We start from the raw sequence: 9998 nt of genomic DNA, 5'->3' as shown, positions 1-9998 counted from the left end.
ACTTTGTGTGTTTATATTCCCCCTTTTACTCTTTTTCGTTTCTTTTCTCCGTCTTTTTCTTTTCGTTTTCTCCATCTGTCATGAACCTCATGTGTTCTGCTCCTATATGCCATTGGTATGGCTCAGCTGAAAGGGCTATAAATTATACTTCACCCTTTTTTGGAACTTTTTTCTATTAAAAATTTAGGGTGCGTTTGGGATTGAGGTTGGCAGCTATAGTTTTTAAGTTACAGCACTAAAGTGTTTGGTAAACACTAGATGCTGTAGTTTAGAAACTATATTAATATGATTTTTCACTTATATAATAAAAAATCTATTATATCTTTAATAATTTTGTCAAAATTATTATTTAAAATTTATATTTACTACATATTATTAATTTTTATTTCATAGTTAAAATTTTTTTTCCACAACAACTGTAGCTTAAAAGGTACAGCACCTCAATACTAAACAGGACCTTAATCTGTTGTTCACTCTTTTGCTATTTATTGAGGTTGTAGAATAGTGGAAAAGGAAACTTTTTATTTATCAAGGCTTTAATCTTTAGCCACCATTGTTCTTTGTGGCTTAAAGGATTTCTTTTTGTAAGAGATGTGAACCATGTGATTGTTAGGCTATAATTTGATAGTATGTTGTTATGTCTTCATTTTTTCATGACTTCATCTTATGGATTATGTCTTGCAACTCTTTTATATATCTTCCTGGGATTTGGCTTTCACCCTCTTTAGTCATGCTTCCTAAAGTTGATCTTTGTTTTCTTACTGCTTTACGTTTCCACGATCAAAAGGAAGAATGTCTGCTTGCATCCTCAATTCTAATTTTCATTTTGATGGCTATCATGCCAGTGTACATGCTACCACCCAGTCCTGTTTCTGTTGAGAAGCGGCTTTCTTCTCTGGTTCGTGTTTCCAGAAAGCGGGTGCATGCTAACCTAGGGCAATTTTCAGGAGGTTCACGAATGAGCCCTTCCTTATGCTTGGATCGGGTAACTCCTACAAATGTGATCTCCATTACCGATGGACAAAGCTGGAGCATGTTTAGAACACAGTGATTCTGGAGGGAGTTGAAAAAGTATGCTTAGGCAGTTCCTTTGCTGAGCACAGAGAAACAGTAAAAGAAAGAACATGTAGTCTTAATCCAGTGGAAGAATTTATGTTCCAATTGGAAGTGGTATATTTGTAAACTTACCTTCTCCAACTCTTGAATAGAGCAATAACATCAAAGGGTGATATGTTTTGTGAGTGCCATTTTCAAATTCATTCAACTCGGAATATCTTTCAGGAAGACATAAAAGTTTTCAAATTCAAATTCTGTTCACCAGCCACAGAATATTGAGATTATGAAGTATAAGTAAGTGGGGTTGCAATTCAACATTTCATCTCTTCTAATACCAGTCATCTCTATAAGCTGAAAGCACAGCTAGCATTCAGAGTGTGAAGTAGAAATACCTTTCAAAAGATCGTTCAATTTTTAGCTACTATCACTTGTGACATTGAAATTTCAAATTACAAACTATTGAATCTGTGAAATCATTATTGAATCTGGGAAATCATTCTTGCATATCATTCATCTATCTACCTTTTACCAGCTCTGGTTGCGTGATTAGCAACATAATTCCTCAAAGAAGGGGATTGAGTTAGACGATCTGGAGCAACTGTTGTATTTTGAGTTCCATTTTTCTGTTGCATTCTTCTTCTTGCTAAGCAACCTCTGATCCAAGGAGTCACGTCTTCACTGATCTTGATCATTACAAAGAAGATGATCCGGTAGGCGATAATCATGCTGAAGATGACACTGAGATCGATCCATTTTGATCGACGCACATCAATCTGGAAAACATTTTCCAGGACGTATTCACCTGGTATCTTGGGAAGATCCGGCGATTGGTTGTCAAACCACAAGCCTTTCAGATCATTTTGGTATTGTCCCTGGCAATATATGGGTAAAAGTTTTGTCATTAATGAAACTGAAACAATGGGTGTAGTTTTGTTCAGAGTTATTGATCATTCGACTGAATTTTACCTGCAGAGCCCAAAAATGGAAGCTGAGATATGACATCGGATAGCGCCAGACTGGCTTTGGGATGTCATTTGGGAGTCTAAAGTAGCCAGAAACAAGCATAAATATTCCCTGAAATCAGAAGAAAGTTCGTAGTTAGCTTATGAAAATGAGAGTGATCATCAGAAAAATAGATTAGAGGACGGAAACCTGAATTCCAGCTCCTGTGATGATACCCATCAGAAAGTTGGGGACAATGCTAGCTATGGCCATCATCAAGCTCTCAACAACGGCGACACTGGCATAGAGGCACAGAACAAAGAAGAGATAATGTATGAAACCAGGATGAAGCCTGACCATGAAGTAGCAAACTGTTCCAGATATGAAAGTGATCATAATCAGGAATGGCATTGCTGAGAGAGTGTTGCCAATGACAAATGCAGTGACACCATAATGTCCATTCAGCCTTTCTCTTTGAAAAACCTGAAAAATATTACAGAACTAATGTTGATTACTCCCCTTTTGATAAATTTCGCGACCGCAGTTGGATAAAATATTAAAAGACTCACCTTCATATCTTCTACAAAGGAAGGAAATCCACCAATTGACATGAATGTCACAAAGCCAAACACAAAAGATGCACATGATCCTCTTGCCTGTCGCATAAAAAATCAAAGTAGTTGAATGAAATTGCTCAAAAGTTTCTCCACAGATAAATAAAATTTGAACTCTCTCAATTATGCGTGCAGAGAATGGCAATACCAGGATTGAATTGTAACCAGTTCCCACGTTCAGATAGATGGTTCCGATGCAGATTGTGACAACGACATAAATTACAAGCCTCAGCCAGTAATATCCGAAGTCCCTTGACATGTTGACGAATGAACGCTTGGTTAAAGTAAAGGCTTGCATCAAGAAACTAGCTTGACTGCCCCCTGCATCCAGCACAGTTCCTTTCTGCAATTGATTGAGAAAATTTTCAATGAAATTGTAACAACTTTTGAACAAGAAACAAGATGAATGAACAGATGGCATGGTAGTAAATACTTACAACTTTGGATATCCCTTCAACTTTTTCTTTGGCTGCATACGAGTGCTGAGAAGTTTGGTAGAAATCTATCAGATTTTTTATAGCTTCTGCCGTTGTGATCTTCTCAAGCGGATCATCAGATGTCTCAAACTGAGCGGAAACAAAGTTTACAATATACATAAGAACAATAACAACTAAATCTCAAGCAAGAATTGACAGAAGAAAATTACAATACCCTAAGTTTCATGGAACCCTTGAGAGTAGCCTTCACTTTGTCAAAGTCTGAGTTGATACATCGAAGAAAATGATCTGAAGGATTCCTCAAAGCAGGGCAGGGGAATCCAGCTTGTGCAAAGAACTGCATTCACCAAAAACAATATCAAAACTCCATTATTATATGAAACAATATGCATTCAATCAAATGAAGATTGAAGGTTCTTGCCTCAAATGCTGCTGAAGTCTCGCCAAAATACACGGTTTTCCCCCCTGAAAGTAAGTACAATCGATCAAACAGCTCAAAAACTTCACTGCTAGGCTGGTGGATTGAAGCTATGACAGTCCTCCCATCTCTTGATAAGCAACGAAGTGTCTGAGTCACAAAAAATGCAGCAGCACTGCCACGCAATACGGGTAATAAAGAGAGTTCAGTAGCATGTTATTTACATAGTAATTCAAAAATGAAAAGAGAGAAAATACATTTGATAAAATAAACTATTCGAAGAGAGGACTTGTTTTCACTTTTCTTTTTTGTCCTTTTTTTCTCCGAAATGGCAAGATTCATTTTTCCGTAAACCATTTTTACAAACAGCATATAAACCAAGCACTGAGGTCTAAGAATCCAATAACAGAAATTGGAAGTGCAAAAAGCAGAAACTTTACCACTCAATGCATAAACTAAAGTTCGGAAACAGAACCGTGATGCAATTAAAAATAGAGATTATAATTAGAGCAGAACCTGTCAAGGCCACTGGTGGGTTCATCAAGGAAGAGCAATCTAGGCCTCATCAAAATTTCGAGGGCAATGCTGACTCTTCTCCTCTCACCTCCGCTGATTCCTCTCAAATGCCAATTTCCAATCACTGTATCTGCGCAATCTTGTAATCCCATTTCAATGATTGTCCTCTCAACCAAAGTTCGTTTCTCTGACCATGGCATCTTGTCTGGGAGCCTCAATCTGGCCGAGTATGAAATTGTTTCCCTTACTGTTAGAGTACCAATCAAGTTATCATCTTGTGTCACATAGGCCTGAAAATTTTTTGGTAAATCATGTCAAACAATCAAACAAACTTATAGAAGAAATTAAGAAATTAAACAAAAAATAATACCACGCAGTCATGAACGATTATGACTAAAATTAAGACTCACAGACCCTAACTTTTTCAGAATTCGAATCTCAAAACCTCTCTTATACCGCCCTTAAAATCTTAGCAATACCCACTGTGAGCTAGCAAACATAGTAAAAGAAATCAAAGAAACCAAACCAAAATATAAACATATAGTAATTTAACTAGAAAAACAATCCAAACTCGTAAAAGGTTATGACTGAAAATGAGGCCTCAAATTCTAAATCTCCAACAAAATGAAACAAGCATATAAAGCAAAAGAAATCAAAGAAACTCCTTGTAAGTCTTGACGTGAGCGTCTACTATAAAGAGATCTTATCAGATGAATCAACTAGTATAGCAACTAACAAAGTACATGAAAAAATTTAAAATGGAGATATATATAAATATAAATATACTCACAGCGGTGCCGAAAGAGAGCTTGGTTTTGTGGCCATTAAGCAGAATGGTACCGGAAAGAAAAGCATTAGAAGCAAGCCTGCTAGAAAGAGCATCAAGGAGAGTTGATTTGCCAGAACCAGAAGGACCCATAAGAGCTGTGAGGGTACCAGGCTCAGCATAACCAGTGAGCCCTTCTAAAACGTTATGAGTTTCACCATTGCTAAGAGTAACCATGACTGTCAGATCCTTCCATGTCAATCTTGCTGACACATCTCCAGAGAACTCGGTGTTTATCTTCTCCTTCCATATTGTTTCACTCAAAGGACTCAATCCACCCACCACTATACTATTTCCTGCTGGCTTACTTGCCTCTATCTCCATTATCACATTACTTGCTGCAGAGTCCCTCATCTCAAACTCTCAGAAGGGCAGCGGCAGCCTTATAATAGTAAACACAAAATGGAGCTAGATCAAAGGGTCACACTAACCAAAAAAATAAAAAATAAAAATGTAAAAGATGTGACGATCAAATGAGAGTTGTATGAGCTTTGACTGGAACGAACATATGATTAGGTTAAGAGATTGTCATGCATGAGAAATGAAATGAAACGGCTATAGCTAGGTAGCTTCAGTTTTTTGGTGTGACAAAAGCAAAATCCAAAATAGAACAACACAAGTTGCTTATCTTGAAAAGTGCTTCTTATTTGTTGAACATATAAAATGGTTAAGTGATTTAGTTAGGGAAGTGCATTGTTTCAAGTCAGTACTAAAGATTGAAAATGATGAATATGCATGGAACAGGGTGTTTGGCCCCCCTTTAATTAACTAATAAATGGATACCGTTGGGTGCTGGTAGAGGCATTTATTATGAAAACCGACCCACATTAATCTCTATTTTTCGCTCCCAATGAGTTTTTGACAACAAATATTCTTAACTGTTAGCTTCTAGTGTTCATATGCGTGGCCGAAAGAAAATTGATCAAATTATTCACACTTGTACAGTTTTATTTTTCTTTGTTGCCTATATTTACTTTTTTACTATTGTATTTTAGATATAAAGGTGCAAACTTTGGATTAAATTTCTCTTATCATCTAAACCTTTATCTTAGTAAAATGTTTAGTGATGTAATTAGCAGTTAGCTAGCCAAAAAAAAAAAAAAAAAAGAACAAACAGATCTTGAAATTTTTATAATCACCTTCGTGATACAAGATAGTTAAAGAAATTGATTCTTATAGACTATAGATAAAAAAAAAACTGGTAAATTGTTCTAATTTATTTAATTATTCTTTCTTAATTTAAAATTTTAAGAATTTAAAAGTTTTTAGAAGTAATTCATGGTTTTATAATAGACTCTCTATATGTCAACTCACAAATCGAATTTTCAACAAGCAAACCCTAACATAATATATATGAAAAAATGAGTTTTGTAACAAAAGGTTAAGATTTAAGTAAAAGGAAAAACATTTAACATTACCAATTTAACAACGTATACTACTGTCCATAAAGATGAACATTTGTACTAAAATTGAAAGTAAAAATATTAAGTTAAATTAAAGATCTTTAGGAGTTTTGATTAACTTATAAACTTTTAACATGGCCGAAATGGTGAACTGCTAGTTATTGTGAAGTAGTGGTAGAGAACAAAGGATGTACAAACTACAAAGCCGCCCTTGTCCCTCGACCACAAATAATTAGTTGTTAGGTTGGATGGATTTTGATGTGATGTTTTGTGCAGATGCAAGGGTTTGAATATGGAGCCCATCCCATGTGATGCTACAAAATGATATGCATGCATATGCATCGTGTATAATTGATGGATTTTAGGAATTAATTTCGGCCGACAACATGTGAAAGCCTCACTCAAAAATGTACTTACTTTCTTTTCATATTGCCAAACTTTGATATTAAAGCCTCACTCAAAAATATTTATCCAAGAGAAATTTTGAATTGAAAAGAAAATATAACAAAAGATGCCTAAATTGAAGGAAACTTTTGAGCTGAAGTCCTACTATATAGGATGGCAATTTTCCGAGTTTAGGTACGAAATGCATGTTCATACCCATAAAATTTTCACACATTAGTTGATGTGTAGTTAAGGAAAACAAATATGGGAATTCAGCATTGGAAATAATAAAACCAAATCAAAATTAAACAAAAAGTGAAAAATTAATCAAAATGAATTAAAATTATTTTTATCGAAAACGAGATTTTTTATTTTAGAGGAAGATTTCAAAGGTAACATGCTAGAAAAAGGCTAGAAAACATATCTGCCACCTAAACTAATCAACTGTAAGGGGCATAGGCAGCTTTCAAAATCAGCTGGGATAAATGTAATTTACATAAAGAATTTTACTTTTCCCAAGTATTTTCAAATAATTTTAGATTTAACATACACTTTAAAGTGATTTTGGAGATGAAAATATAATTTTGAATCTACATTTTTTTGTAAATTATTCAAAGCTGGCAGAAATAAATCACATACTTTATTGGAAGTAAATATGAATTTTAGTTATACTTTAGAAAAATTTTTTTTGAAAGTTTTAAGACAAGCTCTCCACTAATCAACCAAACAGCCAAGATGAAATCAGTTTATATATATATATATATATTAGAAAATTATGTCTAGATATAAGCAAGTCTTGCATATCTGAAACAATTTAGAAAAGCTCAATACAAGTATGACACTATACCAAAATAAAATCATATAAAATTTAAAATCAACTTTGAATAGAAACTTAATATGCTTAAAAGATGTCTTAAGAGGAGTATATTATCATGACAATATGATCATGGAAAAAAATCTTGGGTGCTCAAGAGCATTAATTATTGAGAAAAGCCTTGATAATGATGTATCTTTTCATTATATATATTTCCTATTATTACCTATCAAAATCACATTTTTTAAAAATATGTCATATTTTGATCTATTAAAATTACAATTAATTTTTTTTATGACCTTGCCTAAATAGCTCTTTTATAGTGTAGCTAAATACTTGGGTTGCAGATCGGATTTACTTTAAAATAAAAATAAAAATCCTTATGAGATGTACTTTTGATGTACTTATACACATGAAAGACCACATAAAAAATTTAATCTTAGTAAATACGACCACTTTTATCACTTTCACATTAATATTTTTTTTTCCTCTCGCTAAGTGCAAGATCATATAAAAAAAAAAGTGAAACACGTGTAAACAATATATTAACTTTCATTAAAAATTTGCAGATGCCATAAGAGATAAGCTTATATATGTGACAACGACTTGGGCATGGGCACTCATTTTCTCCTAAAATGGTCAGCCACTAATAATGCAACTCCTTCCTTCATGCCAAACATTTTGAATAGGATAATTTTACTTAGTTATATGTATTATTCTATTATATGTCACAAGATAAAGGATAACTAATTCTTGTTATGTGTTTATTATGTGGTACATTTTTTTTCATGTCGCTTAAAAGTTAAGGCAAATAATATTAGACATAATGAAAAATTTGGGGAAAAAAAATATAATGATACGCCTCACAGCTATACAAATAAGGGTTATGACTTATGATATGGTACCCACAGTCTGGGGCTCAATTGGATATTGTTAAATGGTTAAAAATTACTGAAAATCAATAAAATCTGATTTTCTAACATTATACAACAGGAAATACAGTAAAACTTTTAAATACCGTAGTCACATTCTACAAATCAATTTCAACATGATTACATCATTGTCGTCAATTATTTTCAATCTTGGAATCATCGAATTCGGTATATCATAAAAATTTGATTGCTCCACTTGTATATTATGGCTATCTTATTTTGTATGTGCAAGATTATGCAAAAAATTTATAAGTGTAAATTATATTTTATATCATTTTAAAGGTTAGCATTGGTGAAACGGAATATTTTGTCATAAATTAAAATACGGCAGACTTGATTGTAATTACAGTAAGACTACATTTACTATAGTGTAATGTTGTGGTTTTTAAGCTAAACTTATCATGAAATAGAAGTTCTAACATTACCAAAAAAAAATAAAATAAAGAAAATATAAGTTCTAACATTTCAAAACAAAATTAATTAAAACATTATTTTTTTCAATTATTAACTCACGCCATAGGATGACTGCTTTTTACCTCCGAAAAGGCGAAAACTAAACCCTGGCTTCCCAAAAGAGAACAAGAAAAAGAAAAAATGTTTAACTTTTTAAGTTGAATATAATAGACTTTAATTAATTTTCCAGCTGTTAATTAATCAGTTGATGGGTGGCTGCTGGCTGAACTGTAAACCTCGCACCTACATACCGGCAGGTGGGTCAAATTATCATTTTGGTTTGGTCAAAGAAGAAGGTTCACATCATCATATTTTGGGTTTGATAGCCCATTTAAGCCATTAATATAAATATATTTTTAATAACTTAATCTTGAAGAAAAAAAAAGAAGAAGAAGAAGAAGACAATAAATTGGCTACTTGTGTCGCCAAAAATTTGCAAGTTACATCAAACGTATGAAAAATTCAAGACAAATATTCAGAAGAATCAAAACTCTATAGATTTGCTAGCATTTTATTCGATAAAAGTAAGCTTTTGGAAATTGGACTCTGATTAAAGTAATTACACGACATTCAATTGCATGCCATGCCTTATTTATGTTAATTAACGTTAGCCTTTCGGGCAAAGGCAATCTAAGTAAAATCAATATGAGGCTGTTATATAGGAAACAGAAATATTTATTTTTTTCATCTCGGCTGGTTGATTTTTATGTTAAAAATAATATATATTGCAAAAAGGAGCAATGCTAGGTATCCCGATATTTAAGTTTTAATTTGAATCTCAATTAATGTGTTATTCATCTATTGGATGGTGGTCTAATGATTTTACTAGTTAAAAAATCTATCATCCAATAGAATAATAACATATAACACTGAGAATTAAGGTGGGATTCAAATATTAAAGTCCCTAATATTATTGTACAAAAAAGTACGATCATACGGCACTCAAACATTATAAAAGAGAATCAACACAAATATTTAATCATATTCGGTACAAGTTAAATTCTTTGAATTGTAACAAGCATGTAATGATTTTTTTTTTTTTTTTTGGGTTTAAGAAGGTACAAGTGCGGATAAAGTTCAAATCAAGGTAGGAAATTGTTTGAAAACTACACGGTCAAGCCCATGGGACATGTGATATGATCTTTAAGTCTTGAGATATTTATATTTTTGATTTATTTTAAATTATATTTATCTTGTTGGTTG

At 32.9% G+C, this 9998-nt stretch overlaps 1 protein-coding gene across 1 annotated transcript; it reads right to left on the bottom strand.

Annotated features, from left to right (window-relative positions):
* Positions 1 to 1347: 1347 nt before the first annotated feature.
* LOC18047120 (ABC transporter G family member 11) lies at positions 1348 to 5561 on the bottom strand. Its single transcript, XM_006441446.2, has 10 exons — positions 4774 to 5561; positions 3984 to 4273; positions 3471 to 3642; positions 3264 to 3386; positions 3050 to 3178; positions 2761 to 2955; positions 2568 to 2654; positions 2209 to 2481; positions 2023 to 2130; positions 1348 to 1928 (listed from the first exon to the last, which is right to left on the bottom strand). Exons 1-10 carry the CDS (start codon positions 5161 to 5163, stop codon positions 1575 to 1577), a joined length of 2121 nt encoding a protein of 706 aa, XP_006441509.1. The 5' UTR covers positions 5164 to 5561; the 3' UTR covers positions 1348 to 1574.
* Positions 5562 to 9998: the final 4437 nt, after the last annotated feature.

The sequence above is a fragment of the Citrus clementina genome, unplaced genomic scaffold, assembly GCF_000493195.1.
Source record: "Citrus clementina cultivar Clemenules unplaced genomic scaffold, Citrus_clementina_v1.0 scaffold_3, whole genome shotgun sequence".
Lineage (NCBI taxonomy): Eukaryota > Viridiplantae > Streptophyta > Magnoliopsida > Sapindales > Rutaceae > Citrus > Citrus x clementina.
Note: the sequence above shows the minus strand (reverse complement) of the source record. Positions and strands in the feature narration are given on the sequence as shown.

Bases quoted from the DNA above. Each gene is read 5' to 3' on its own strand.
- LOC18047120 (XM_006441446.2), bottom strand. From the start codon at position 5,163: ATGAGGGACTCTGCAGCAAGTAATGTGATAATGGAGATAGAGGCAAGT. The intron at 3,643-3,983 runs GTTCTGCTCTAA...ATTGCGTGGCAG, and splicing joins CCCACCAGTGGCCTTGACAG to TGCTGCTGCATTTTTTGTGA. The intron at 1,929-2,022 runs GTAAAATTCAGT...ATATATTGCCAG, and splicing joins TCCATTTTTGGGCTCTGCAG to GGACAATACCAAAATGATCT.